The sequence below is a fragment of the Ustilaginoidea virens genome, chromosome 1 (genome assembly GCF_000687475.1).
Source record: "Ustilaginoidea virens chromosome 1, complete sequence".
NCBI lineage: Eukaryota > Fungi > Ascomycota > Sordariomycetes > Hypocreales > Clavicipitaceae > Ustilaginoidea > Ustilaginoidea virens.
Window position 1 is genome coordinate 6,376,094 of NC_057316.1, and position 13,758 is coordinate 6,389,851.

A 13,758-nucleotide genomic window follows, 5' to 3' on the forward strand; every position below is an offset into this window, starting at 1 on the left:
CGACTCATACAAACTGACCACTTATTTCCATTCAGACAGCCAACAAAGAAAAAAAAAAAAAAAAAAAAAAAGGAACAAGCTGTGACTGGCAAAATTTTTGGAGCCAGGTAATAGCTGTTGTTTTTTCCGACATTATTCCTCGACTCATTGATTCTCTCTGTTTGGGCCGGCGTCGCACAATTATTTATTATGCTCGGGTGGTTTCTTCAGCATGTCGAACCCACCTGGGGAGATGTGGATTAAGAGAAACAGGCGTTTGGATCACTTTGATGCGGCATTTACGGGCATGTTTTTGGTGGTCAAGTATGATTGACGGAGTTGGGAGACGTATGACGAAGCTCCGAGCACGTCTGACGGGCCATATACGGTAATTGTGGTTTCTTTATGCGATATGAAGCAAGGTTTGTTGAGATGGAAGCGAAAGACTTGGTTCGGACCCGTTGGGTTTTACTTGAGGAGGGGGGGAGAAAGGGTGGCCATGACGATGCATGGCCAGATCAAGGGCGTTGTCAAAATGTCCGATAATTTACAGCGTGAAAATGCGGGTGCCTCAAGTCTGCAGTCAGTCCCGTGCTTTCAGCCAGCCAGGGGAAGCGATTGCCAGTGATTGCATGCGAATGGTGATGGCCAACGTTGCCAGGTGCCAGAGGGGGAGTTGACATGTCATGATGTTTACATGCATGCTTGAAGTTGAGTTATGAAGCTTCAGACAGAGAGATGAGGGCCCTCAGTGTGGCTGGTTGACGGCCGCCACCGCCACAGAGACCACAAGAGAACACAGTGCACGCAACCAGACTCCACTGCATACTCCACTGTGCTCCGTACCTTGGCTTAGCTTCTTCTGCGCGACGACAATTCAACCATTCTCATTATTCGCAGCATCCTTCACGACAGCCAAACACACAAAACACAACCACCACTCCCCGCCCATTGACTGGCCCGGTCCAGGTGAGGGCCATCAATCTCTGCTTGGCTTCGCTTGGCTTCGCTTGGCTTCGCTTGGCTTCGCTTGGCTTCGCTTGGCTTCGATTGGCTTCGATTGGCTTCGCTTGGCGCGGGCTGTCCAGGGACCAGCATGTCGAGCTCGGCGGGCAAATGGCGCGAGGAGCAAATCCTCGTCATCTGCCCCGGCAGCAGAACCACGATGGCGCAGCTGGGCTGCGCCGAGTTGACACCCCCGACTCGCCGACTGCCCACGAGAATGTTCAGGGACGGGCGCGGATGGCGACCGTACCACACGTTCAAGCGAACAAAGGTGGTCGGCGGAGTGCGAACCGAGGAATGGGTTGAAGACGTCGACCAAGACCGAGGCGCTGTCTGGCCAATCCAAGGTACGTCGGTCGTCTATGCGCAATATCCAGTCCTACTCCCTCCCGCCAGGAAGAGCTTCTTCTCACATCCAAACCCCCCCGCCGGGGCGGCTCTCCCAGGCGGCCGAATCGTCCAGATGGATGCCTTTTTGGCCTTTCTCGAACACGTCCACGGCTTGCTCACGACGACGTACCACAACACGCCCATCATGCTCATGGCCTCGCCGCAGTGGACGCGGCCCGACTGCGAGGCCATTGCGCAGTACGTCTTTGAGAAGACGCGCACGCCTGCGCTGTGCATGATCCACAGCGGCATCGCGACCCAGTACGGCCTCAAGTGGCCCAGCATGACCGTCGTCGACATTGGCTACGAAAAGGTGGACGTGACGGCCATCCACGACGGCCGAGTCGTCAACCAGGGCGACGTGCGGTCCGCCGGCCCCGGGAGCCGGATCAGCGGCGGCGAGGTCTTCACCCAGCGCCTCGTGAAGCTCCTGAAGGGCAGGCACTTTACCCACGACATGGCGGAGCAGCTGAAGAGGAGCAACATATGCGAGGTTCTGCCGTACGCGGCTGGCGAGAAGGGGCTCGTCGAGCTGCCCCAGGATAACCTCGTCTCTACCGCCGCCGCCTCTGCCGCCTCTGCCGTCTCCGCCTCTGCCGCTGCCTCTGCTGCCGCTGCCTCCGCCTCCGCCGCCGCGGCGGATGCCCGAAAGCCCCCCGAGCTCGCCAAGCCCGCGGAAGCCGCTGCCGCCGAGGAGAATGGCGAGAATGGAGAGAATGGCGAGAATGGCGAGGCGAATCCCGGCGCCGAGGAGGATGGAGTCTTGGACGTCGCGGCCATTGTCACCAGCGGCCAGACCAAGGAATTCCTGGCCAAGAAGGAAAAGGAGAAGGGGAAGCCCGGGCGAAAACCCAAGGCGCAGCAGGATGCCGACGCCGGGCCAGCCAAGCCAGCCCGGCTTCCAAATTCCAAAAGGAAGCTCAACACGTTTTTCTACGAGCAAGTCATCCAGGAGCTGGTGCCGCCCGAGGCCAAGCAAAACGGCGCTGCCGAGCCCTCGGCCGAGACGCAGCCGCCTAGCTTGCAACAACAACAACAACAACAACAACAACTAGTGCAGCCGGCAAAGGAGGTGGGCGAGAGTGGCGCAGCCGCGATTCCATCCGCCGCCGCCGCCGCTCCAGCCGTTGGAGTTGCATCCGACGAGCCGCAAGAGACACCCGAGAGGACCATGGACGATGCCGCGTCCTCTGCTGCCCATCTCTCTGCGCCGCCACCCGCAGCAGCAGCATCATCAGCAGCATCGGCAGCAGCAGCGAAAGAAGCACCCTCCGACGAGGCACCCAAGCCGGAGCCCGCCATTCCCGCCGTCCCCGCCGTCCCCGACACCCCCGAGTACCGACCGAAGCGCGTCCGTCGCGACATTGAAGTCGGCCTCGAGCGTTTCACCTTTGCCGACCGGTCCGAAATCGACCGCATCGTCACGGCCATCTACCGCACCATCCAGGGCATCGACGACATGTACATGCGCCCGCCGTGCTGGGACAACCTCGTCTTTGTCGGCAACGGCGCCCGCCTGCGCGGCCTGCGGGAGAACATCCTGCAGACGCTGCACGCGCGGCACCTCGTGTCGCCCTCGACCGCCACCATGTTCACGTCGGAGCTGCCCTCCAACGTGGCCACCCCGACCGGCACGGGGTCGCAGACGCCCACCGGCTCCTTCACGGGGGTGCCTCACCAGCTGCCCGCCAGCGGCGTCAACCCGCTCCTGCAGGCCGCCACCACGGCCAGCACCCTCGGCGTGGGGGCCGCCTCCGCCTCCGCCTCCGCCGCCGCCGCCGCCGTCGCCACGCCGCAGCCCGGCTCGGACGCCGCCGGCCCCGCGGCCCACCACTTCCACAGCCAGACGCCCACGAGCATCAAGCTGGCCGCCCTGCCGACCTACCTGAGCGAGTGGACCAAGAACGGCTTCGAGGAGGCCATGTTCCTGGGCGCCCAGGTCGCCGCCCGGATCGCCTTTAGCCTGCATTCCAACATGGACGCGCAGAGCGTCGAGGCCCAGCGCCTCATGAGCCTCAGCAGAGTAGACTACAAGTAAACCGCCGCCCTTGGTTCTCCCCCCCCCGGAGCCACCCCTCCCCAAACCGGGCACAAGTTGAAAAGAGACGCTGGCTAACGATGTCTTGGTGTGCAAACAGTGAATTGGGGCCCAAGGCTATCAGCACGCATTCCATGCTGAGTTGAGGCACAGCCGACTGTACCGGTTGCAGTCTTTTCTCCGGGGGGGGGGGGGGGCTACGGGCTGGTGATGATTACGCCTTGTTTTTTTTTTATATAAAAAAAAAGAAAAAAAGGCCGGGCGGTGCCCGTTGTACGTTTGTGTACGTGGTGTCTCCTGGTCAAAGTGACGCTTGCAACGACGGCATGAGAGAGAGAGTCGGCAATGGCCGCGATGGTGGCGTGGGCGGTCGAGGAACCAACATTGATGTATTATTTTTTACCTGTAGGAACGGATGTCTTGCGCACCATGTCGCGAGATGGCACGTGGCCTACGTCATTGTGCGGTTAGCCAACTGTCGCGAAGAAAGTCTTGACAAGATGTTGCGGGTTCCGTGGGCCCAACGTGACGAATATCTGGCTGTGCGACTGCGCAACGACGAGATACTTTACAAAGGTGCATCGCATCACCTCCCTTCCCTTGCTCCAGCTTGCACCAACAATCACTCCCTTGGATGAAGAAACAATTTTCAAAATTCAAAAAATAAAAAGGAAACACAGACGCCGACAGATGCAGAGACAATAAACCCCAGCCAATGCCATCAGCATAGTCGGCACTCGACTCGCCTCCCGGACGCGATCGAGCCCAACTGCACATGCCGCCAAGGAAGAGGACAAGACGCGGGAGGGGAAAAACAAATAAACAAATAAATAAAACACGACACAGAAGCAGAGAGAGGGAAATTGCAATGCTGTAGTTCATGTGCGCCGACAACCAACCAGCCTGAAATGCCGACTCATGCATGCATGCGACCACCACCGAGATTAACCTGCCGCGTTGCGGGCTGCAGCTTCGCGAGCTGCCTTGTGCCAGTCCGTCTTGAGGAGATACACGTACTCGATCGAGGACACCCTGGTGATTTGTCAGCGGACAGCCAAAGCAAACCTCTTCCCTGCCCCTCGTGTGTTCTCGTCTCGGCAGGGAGCAGGCGTCATGGGCGCCCAGGACTTACAGAACCAAGCCCACTGTGATGCCTACCCACAGGCCTTCGAGTTTCCAGCCTAAGCCGAGAGATAGAGCCAGCGAAATGGGCAGCGAAACCACATAGTACGAGACCAGGTTGACCGGGCCGCCGATGGACTGCTTGCCGATGCCGCGCAAAAGACCGTGCGCACCAGCACCCAGCCCGTCGAATACTTGCATCACGGCGACGAGCGGCAGAACACGGGCAACAATCTCGATGACCCCGGGATCGTCTGTGAAGAGCAAGGGCAGACGGAAGCGCAGTGTCGAAAAGATTGTCAGGTTGAGAGTGCCAATGACGCAGGCGGCCACAAAAGCCTAAGAGAGCAAAAGCGTCAGTCAAACTCCTTTGGAGAATTGTTTGTCGGGGGAGCAAAGCCCGGGGACCAACGCACCACCTTGGCAGTTATTCTGGCAGCGCCAACCAAGCCCGCTCCCATGAGGTTCGCCACGCGCGTGGACGCGGCAATGGACATGGGGAACGGGATCTGGTACGATATGGATGACAGCGTGACGACGACGCTCTGAGCAGCGAGATACTCTGTTCCAAACTGGCCAGCCAGGAGCGTCATGATCTCGAACGCGAGCCATTCGGCTTCCACCATGATCATGCCGGGCAGAGCAAGTCGGATCATGACCCACCAGTTGGCAAAGACCCTCTTGCTGAACCCTCCCCAGCACTGCTTGCCATCGACAAAGGCGATGTACAAGAAGAGCAGTATCGGCAGCAGGCTCTCCGTGATGGCCACGGCGATTGGGGCTCCCACAAACCCCAAACCCATCCTCCACACAAGAAGCCAGTTTATCAAGACGTTGATGGGAGCGGCAACGATGAGAACATACGTCGTTGCTCGGAACAGTCCCTGGGCTTGGGTAAAGCGCTTTCCGACCTCGAACAAGACGACGCCGGGAATGCTGAATATCATGACCTTGAGATACAGGGCGGCGAGTCGGGCAGTCTCGGCATCGGGGACAACGTAGACGAGGATTCTCTCCGCAAACAACCAGAGCACTGCAACGGGGAGCGACAGGCACATGAGGAAGCACGCCATGCGCTGACACTGCAAGCCAACGAGTTGCTTGTGGCCCGAGCCGTATGCCTGGGCGCAGAGCGTGTCCAGGCTGGTGGCCAGTCCTTGAAACGGAGCAAGACAAGTAATGGCCTGCGACATGTTTGCCACTAGAGACATGAGAGAGCACACAAGAGAAAAGGCCCAAGCGGTTCCCCCCCCCCCCTCCGGATTAGCAGTTGGCCGGAAAGTGCGCGTGTTTTGGAGGCTTACAGGAAACGGCTCCCAGCTCAATCTTTCCGATCCTGCCTACGGCAAAGATGCTGGCCACATTGATGGAGTACTGCAGGAAGAAGGTGGTGATGAGGGGCAAGGAATAAGCCACGACTGTCTTGGCCTCGCGTTGCCATGTGGTGTGCACACGGCCAGAGGCAACAGCCTCCTCCCATTGCTGGTCCAAGTCATCCCCGGACCCGGAGGCGGAGTCGGAACCTTCAGGCTGTCCGTTCAGTAGCGGCGACCGTTCCGTGGCGGGAACAACATGGCCGGGGAAAGCCACGTGGTGCTCATCGTGAATACCCTCCCGAGCAAGTTTGGTGCTGAAGAGCCGTCTGTAGAGCCGTCTGTAGAGCCGAGCCGCAAGGTTGTGCTTTTCCTCCTCGCGACCCGGGAGGTGCTTGGGTGGCAGCACGTGGTTATCTCGTAGCAAGCTTCTTTCTGCGTCTCGGGACTGTTTCCTCTCCATTGGCGTCAGGATGGGCTCATCAACGCGCTGGGCATTGAACACGGGCCGGGTTCCGCCGTAAGCAACACCGCTGGGTCGACGATACATGCCGTGGCCACGAGCTGGGTGGTTTCCATCGACGAGGGCGTCGGGGGCGTCGGGCAGGCCGCCGTGGTCAGCATCGTCGTCTGAGCAGGCAGCGATGTCATCTGCTAGGAATTGCTCCGCCAAGGGGGAGCTGGACAAGTATGTGTGTTGAGCAGAGGTGGAGAGCAGGTCGCGACCGCGAAAAACGGGAGAAGCGCTGATTTGCTTTCCGCCGCCAGCCATGGTGTTTTTGTCTCGACGCGGGGTCCCGCAGTTGGCAGACTTTGTACAAGTTCAAGACAAAGCTCGAAGGGCGCCCAGATGTCGGCGTGCGAGTGCTTGTGCTTTTTGCGTTGAGACAGAAAAACTATACATAGGGTTGACTCTGGCGTCTCCCACGGCACAAGAGAGTAGCTAGCTAACAAGGAGAATAACTGACGTTGGGGGTTACTTGCATGACGCAATCGATTGATCGTTCTCAGTCCACATGTACGGTTGATTGCAGAAAGGCAGGTGCTTGTGCTGTTGCAGCAATGTAGTAGTGTTTGCGGTCGAGGACTCGGCACAGGGGGGCCAAGAGGAAAAGTTGTGAGAGAGAAAAATACTTGGGAACGCGGCCTTCCATGTCAAAAGGTGGAAACCTTATCCTTGGCCGTACTCGGCAGCTTGACTCGGCAGCTTTGCAGGTGTTAGCTCCAATGTCCACTGCGGAGCACGGAATAGACGTAGCGACGTAGTAGGACGCAGGACGCAGGACGCAGGTCGCAGGTCGCAGGACGTGCGTGCCGAGCACAGCGTGCTGGTGCGGCGAACCCAGACGACGAAGACAATCAGCGATGAATTGCCAAAGAACAAGGCAGGAAGCGCCGCTCTGGAGTCTCGAGTCTGGTGCGCCACCGAGACAGACGACAACGGCCGGGATCGAAAACGTCTTCTTGGTTGGTACGCGAGTACGAAGTGTTCGCGTACCAAAGTATCAAAGTATTCGCGTATCGAAGTATTCCGCGGTACCGTGTGCCTGGCTTGTGCCAAGACGTTTACGGTTTAGGGCCTGGCCCAGATGCTCCCTCGCTCGGGTGAGTGGCCGTGAGTCACATCGGTCCAAAGGTAATGTCTGGTATAACCCAGGCTCCGGTACTCCGTAGTCCGTACCGAGCCCTAGGTTAAGTACTGTAACCTCCGGATCGTCGGATTCTCCTTCCAGTCCAAACACACAAACAGCCTCTCGTCGTAGTCATCGTAGTAAGCTGTATGCCGCTCCCCAGCTCACTGACATCAGGAAACATCTTGGCTGCAGCACATAATTTCTGCCGTCTGCTGACAACCGTATTCTGCTTGCATCTTGCATCAAGGTGGTATGACGGATTGTTTGAGGCTGGCTCTGTGCTCTGCGCCCGGAGATGCATCCTGTCGGACTTTGCGACTTTTCAGATTGAAATCCTGCCAACGATAGCAACCGTCTTGCTGGACTCGCTTGTTTACTGAACGGGAAACATGGCTTCGCTGTTCCTCGTTAGCTGCCCACACCGTGCTGCTCCTTGTCGCGAGGTTGCCTCCGAAGGGGGGCATCGTGCTCTCCATCCTGGCTCCATCATCAACGCGGCGGAGGGCTCGTTTGTGTGCCATGAGGCAGCCATGCAGCTGCCAGGCAGCACGAATCGCCATCGTTACCAATATTTGCGGCGGCTGCAGGTCTGTACAACACCAAGTTCGGCACCTTTTGGTCGCCCCCAATCTCTCACAACCTTTTCCCTTTTTGATCGTATTCGGAATTTCCCAGTCTGGCCACACGATTAAAGCGTTGCTGGGAGCTGTATAGGCTTCTGAGCGGCAAGTGCAACATAACAAGTCGGGAGCTGGCGGCCATGCCTCCACCTACCCTACCGTAGGGGTGATTTTGAGTCGACATCTGCAGCACTTTGGACCCCAAAGCCGGGGTGGGTAATGAGGTCGCGTGCCACTTTCAACCAGTGCTCCAATCGCAATCAGAAGTCATGTAGTCTTTCCACTACAGACATGCTTCTTGAAGGAGGCCGCGCTACATCCATTTCTGGCCAAAACAGTCCGGTTCGGGATGGTTGTTCGACGCAACCCATGGAATTTCTTCTTGACTGTACCTCTGCAAAGGAAGGCTGTAAGCGATTCTCAATCCAATCAAATCTGCGCCAGTCTCGTTTGCAGAGTCGTCTCCCCCAGGAAAATCCGACTGAAATGTGCCCACCATCGAAGCGTTGCTGCCAAATAGCGCGGGCCATAGCAGAACCCCGATTTCCCAAGACGCTATTCTCGTCTCCCCGGTTGACTTGACACTTTCTCCGCCCCATGCTTGTTTGGAGAGATTGGCGGATGTGAGAAGTGCCCAGTCAATCGAGTTCACGTTGTTATATCGAATGTATGTCTTGATATGTGGAGCAGCTCTGTTCCGCCCACCATTCTTCATTCTACTTTCCGGAGGCAAAGCTGTCACCTAGTAAGCTTGTTGTCGAGCACAACAATCAGAGTTCATGACACAAATTACAAAGAAAGAAAAGGGAGACGAAGGAACCTACATATCCCATTCCGACTATCATTTGCCCAGTGGTGCAACATTGGTCGTAGGTAGCGTAGTTGCTGGACTTGTTGAGGTGATTGTATCTTGGTATGAATCGATCCGCCCGACGAATAGCCATCAAGAGATTCTCTAATCTCGTCTGCTGTGGGAAATATAATCTTGAAAACTGGTCTCTGCGCAGGCTCATCCTTGCAAGTTTTCAAAGATTCAAAGAGTGTTTTCTGAAGCCACGTATCATTGGCACCCAGGGTTGCGATGGATGACACCTGAATGACGATTTCCGAGACGCTAGGTTTGCATCTTACAGTTTGAAGACATCTTTGGATCGCAGCCCAACCAAAGGCCGTCTTTGACAAGTCATTTGTGGGATGCTTTCCAGGAACACTTGCTATTAATGCTGCATTGACAGCAGAAAAGTCATGGTGACTGATCTTGTCTGCGAGCGGCCCACATGTGACTTTCCTACGGTCGTATGATCTCAAATAGTTGACAAGGTCAGCCTTGAATCGTTCTCCGCCGCCGATCCGTAGGTCGGCATAGTCCTTGGGAAGGGCGGCCTTTTCAGTCTCGTCATCCATTTTCGGCAACCGGGGTGACCTCCATACCGCATTGGTCATGTTGGTCCAGTCCTTGGCAATCATATTGGCCGTGTGTATGATGACTTGTGCAGTTTCGTCGTTGCGAAACAATATAATCATTTTGGAGTGGTGGGTGCCAAACATCTCGGGCATTGGGGCGACGTGAAGTTTCACGTTACCATGTCGAGCTGCCTCCACCTGCCAACGCAAGGGTCAACATGGCATGCTCTGCCAGTCATGTGTGACTTGATAAACCGGCATGCAACTGTACTCACGGAAATTGTCGCTCTATTCAAATCTTCTTGTTTCCAAAATCCATGCACAACATGCACATCTACTAGATGTCTCGTATCTGGATCAAAGGCGTCCATCAAGAACGATATGTCATGCAAATAATTGAATTCCCAGCACTCTGTGATCAGGGGGTCGCCGAGAATATCTTTGAGACTGACAGCATCTCGGTTGACATGTTCCGGCAGATCCCGGATCCGAGTTAACTGCCAGGGAGATTTCCAATGCGCCACCTCCAGACGCCGACTCTTTCGGGGAGGACTAACAGGGGTACGCAACGATGATGGCTGTTCTTCTTGACCCATATCCTCCGCTCGTTCCCGTTTGCGAAATGCGTCCATCATGGTAACTGTTTTGCGGATCAGTCAAATGGGATGCTGGAGGGTGCCCCGAGAGCAGGCAGGGCCTCGTTGTTCCAACCAGACTCCAAATTTCTTACTTCGCAAGTATGGGCCAAAAGGTTGCAGCTGCAGCGTTAAGATTTTGGTCCGACAACAGTAGACCGACCACACACACCTCAGGCGACTGTAATTGAAATGCAATCAATGATCCTCAAGCAGCCTCCAAGGACAAATGTGCAGACTTCAATAACGGGGAAAAGAGGAGGTTTGTCCTACAAAGGAAATACAAGTCGGGGGAACCATTCAATGATGGTCGAAAGGACATGATGATAAAGGGAGGGAAAAAGCACGTCGGATGGTCGGATGTGTTTGTGAAATTGGCACTTCTATAGGACTCTCCTGGCAGCCGCACGCGTTTCTTTGGTTCTTGCCTACAACGGTTTCTTTAGGGTGGCCCGTGGTGGCAAGCCCATGAGGCGTGGCGGTGCACGGTGGCAGCTCAGTCATTTGCAAGTGGCGCGGTTTTCGCCTCGCTTCACCCAGCTCTGTGGCAGAAACGTCCCTCTTCCCGGTCCCGTCGACCTCTGTCTCCGTTGCGCTCAGCCGACCTCTGCTCCCATCATCAGATCTTTGGCAGCCTCGGGTTTCGCCTAGAAGCGATCCCTTTCCGGCTGCTGTCGCTCCATTTCTATGCCTCTAGGCGTGCCCAGTAAACGATCCGTGATCGCTTAAGGGGTCCAAGACATCCGAATTGATCCCCTGCAACAGTCAATTTAACTCAACCAAAACGGACTCGTCCAGCTCATCGCACGACAAACAGCCCACCAAACGAGATTTCTTCCGGGTGCGGCCCTTTACTGCTACACACAAGTCGCTCGATTCCTTGGCTCTCTCATATTTGATCCTTTTACTGGCTTTACTCGAGGCAAACCTGCTCCAGACGAGGAGCTACGTGACGTCCACATGAGACTGAGCGCCTGGTCGCTCCTGGCCAGCGCTGCGGCTCTGGTCAGGGCGAAGGAGAATTCCGATGCCAACAAGTCTGTGTCCCAGGGCACTGTTTTCGACCTCAAACCTGTCCCGCCCCTACTGGAGTTGTCGCCAGCAAATTGGAATGACGAGGTCAATAAGACCACATGGCTCATAGTCAAAAACTACAGGTGTGAAGCCGTCATTGTATTTTCCTCTCTGCGTAGAGATTTGCTAAGTACATGTGCAGCCCTTACTGTCATCATTGCCAGGCTTTTGCTCCCACTTTCCAGACTCTGTACGAGTTCTATTACACCTCCAGCACCAGCGATGGATCAAGCTTTGAGACATTTTACGACTTCCGATTCGGCATGCTCGACTGCACCTTGTATGGAGACCTCTGCAACGACCACGATGTCTTGTCATTTCCCACAACAATTCTATTTCGGAATGGCCAAAAGTTTGACCAGGTTGTGGGCGCCAAAGATATGGACGTGGTCAGTGCAATGATCGAAAAGGGCCTCGAGAAGCAACAACCAGGGTCCCGACCCAAGCCTTTGGTGCTACCTAAAGCTGGTGACAAGGAATCACCCAAGGCTAAAACCGGTGATTCCACCAAAAAGGCGCCTGCGGAAACAGGTACATCGATCGACAAGGCGAGCAAGGAGACGTCAGGAAAAGAGGCTTCCAAGGACAAGGGCACGTCAGGAAAGGAGACTCCCAAGAAGAGCAACGCCAAGGCCTCTCAGAAGCCGTTTGGCAGTGGCTGGAAGGTCCCTACAGCTGGAGAGTTGGAGAAGCAGAAAAAACCCAAGAAGCCAACAGTTACGCCAAACGAAGAAGGTGTGTCGGTTTCTCTGACGGCGGAAAGCTTTCAAAAACTGGTGACGCAAACTCAGGATGCATGGTTCATCAAACTGTATGCACCTTGGTGCTCACACTGCCAAGCCATGGGGCCAACCTGGCAGCAACTAGCCAAGACTATGCGAGGAAAGCTCAACATTGGCGAAGTCAACTGCGACAAGGAGACGCGCCTTTGCAAAGATGTGCAAGTTGCTGCATATCCTACACTCATATTCTTCAAAGGCGGCGAAAGAGCCGAATACAACGGTCTTCGCGGACTGGGCGACTTTGTTCAATTCGCAGACAAGGCTGTTGATCTGGCTGGCGGCGTACCCGACGTCAACGCGACATCTTTCAAAGCATTGGAAGAGAAGGAAGACGTAATTTTTGTCTACTTTTACGACCATGCCACCACCAGCGAGGACTTTGAGGCCCTGAGAAGGATCCCTCTCAGCCTCATCGGCCATGCAAAACTCGTCAAGACAAACGACCCCGAGCTGTACAAGCGTTTTAGAATCACCACCTGGCCACGTCTGTTGGTGTCCCGGGAAGGCAGACCCACGTATTACCCGCCGATCACGCCCGACGAAATGCGCGATAAGAATGCGGTACTGGAGTGGATGCGGTCGGTGTGGTTGCCTCTTGTGCCCGAGGTAAATCCCTCCAACGCGCGGCAGATTTTCAACGGCAAGATTGTTGTCCTGGGAATTTTGAGTCATGTGGACCAGAATGCCTTTTCCGGATCCCTGCGCGAGATGAAGACGGCTGCCAACGAATGGATGGACAGACAGATTCAGGAATTCCAGCTGGAGCGAAAGAAGCTGAGAGACTCGAAGCAAATGAGAATCGAAGAGGCCGAAGACCGTGAAGATCAACGTGCGCTTCGCGCCGCCAAGGCTATTCGCGTCGATATGAACAACTCTGGCCGTAAGGAGGTTGGTTTCGCGTGGGTTGACGGTGCTTATTGGCAACGGTGGATTCGACAGACGTATGGGATTGACGTCAAGGACGGTGAGAAGATAATCATCAACGATGAAGATGTAAGTTGGGCCTGGTTCTGTCGTTTGTGACTTTTTTTTTCTTTCTATTTTCTTTCTTTCTTTTTCTTCTTCTTCTTCTTTTTTTTTTTTTTTTTTTTTTTTTTTGGGATGGACTGGGCAAAGCTAGCGATGCCGACTAACAAGGGTTGACAGAACCGCCGATACTGGGATCAGACCGTGACTGGCAACTACATCATGGTCAGTCGGACGTCGATTATGGAGACTTTGGACAAGATTGTCTACGGACCTCATGTTATCAAGCACAAACTCACAGTGTCTACCGTGGAGAAGGTCTTGCTGGACATCAAGTCGGCGTTTGTTGAACACCCATACCTGTCCCTGGGGTGCGTGATAGGGATGGGTTTTGGCACCTTGTCATGGCTCCGCGGCCGTTCCCGCCTCGGGCGCGGCGGGCATTTCAGACTGGACAATACCATGGGAGGAATCAAGGAACTTAGGGGGGGCCTCCTGGGAGCGAATGGGAACCCGAATACCAAGGCTGATTAGCTGAAGGGAAAGGGGTGCATGAGTGAGCTGTGCTTTTTGGAAAAAACACGAAGCAGTTTGTAGCGGGCCGCATGTCGAATTTTGAGAAAGATTCTTTTGGTGACGGAACGCCGTGGTCAGCGCAAAAGAAGGATGCTCGCCAGCAGCTGAAGGGCATGATGCAGTTGACGCTGACTTTTAATGACGCATTGCGCCTCGGGCGAGGGATGGCGAGTTAATGGGCTGTTTTCTTGATGGTAAGGATATGTTGGAGAAGATGAAA

The 13,758-nt window shown here is 55.5% G+C and overlaps 4 protein-coding genes across 4 annotated transcripts; 2 read left to right on the top strand and 2 right to left on the bottom strand.

The window, feature by feature from the left end:
- Positions 1 to 1,075: 1,075 nt before the first annotated feature.
- On the top strand, positions 1,076 to 3,412 carry UV8b_01442 (uncharacterized protein; the record flags this gene model as incomplete). The annotated part of the gene is made up of 2 exons (XM_043138940.1): positions 1,076 to 1,331; positions 1,431 to 3,412. The coding sequence occupies 2 exons, from the start codon at positions 1,076 to 1,078 to the stop codon at positions 3,410 to 3,412; spliced, it is 2,238 nt and encodes a 745-aa protein (XP_042994874.1).
- A 944-nt stretch (positions 3,413 to 4,356) lies between these two features.
- On the bottom strand, positions 4,357 to 6,619 carry UV8b_01443 (uncharacterized protein; the record flags this gene model as incomplete). The annotated part of the gene is made up of 4 exons (XM_043138941.1): positions 4,357 to 4,444; positions 4,545 to 4,873; positions 4,951 to 5,735; positions 5,839 to 6,619. 4 exons carry the CDS (start codon positions 6,617 to 6,619, stop codon positions 4,357 to 4,359), a joined length of 1,983 nt encoding a protein of 660 aa, XP_042994875.1.
- Positions 6,620 to 8,414: 1,795 nt separating this feature from the next.
- UV8b_01444 (uncharacterized protein) lies at positions 8,415 to 10,644 on the bottom strand (the record flags this gene model as incomplete). The annotated part of the gene is made up of 5 exons (XM_043138942.1): positions 8,415 to 8,836; positions 8,926 to 9,703; positions 9,781 to 10,145; positions 10,236 to 10,263; positions 10,573 to 10,644. The coding sequence occupies 5 exons, from the start codon at positions 10,642 to 10,644 to the stop codon at positions 8,415 to 8,417; spliced, it is 1,665 nt and encodes a 554-aa protein (XP_042994876.1).
- Positions 10,645 to 11,100: 456 nt separating this feature from the next.
- On the top strand, positions 11,101 to 13,496 carry UV8b_01445 (uncharacterized protein; the record flags this gene model as incomplete). The annotated part of the gene is made up of 3 exons (XM_043138943.1): positions 11,101 to 11,297; positions 11,357 to 12,989; positions 13,143 to 13,496. The coding sequence occupies 3 exons, from the start codon at positions 11,101 to 11,103 to the stop codon at positions 13,494 to 13,496; spliced, it is 2,184 nt and encodes a 727-aa protein (XP_042994877.1).
- Positions 13,497 to 13,758: the final 262 nt, after the last annotated feature.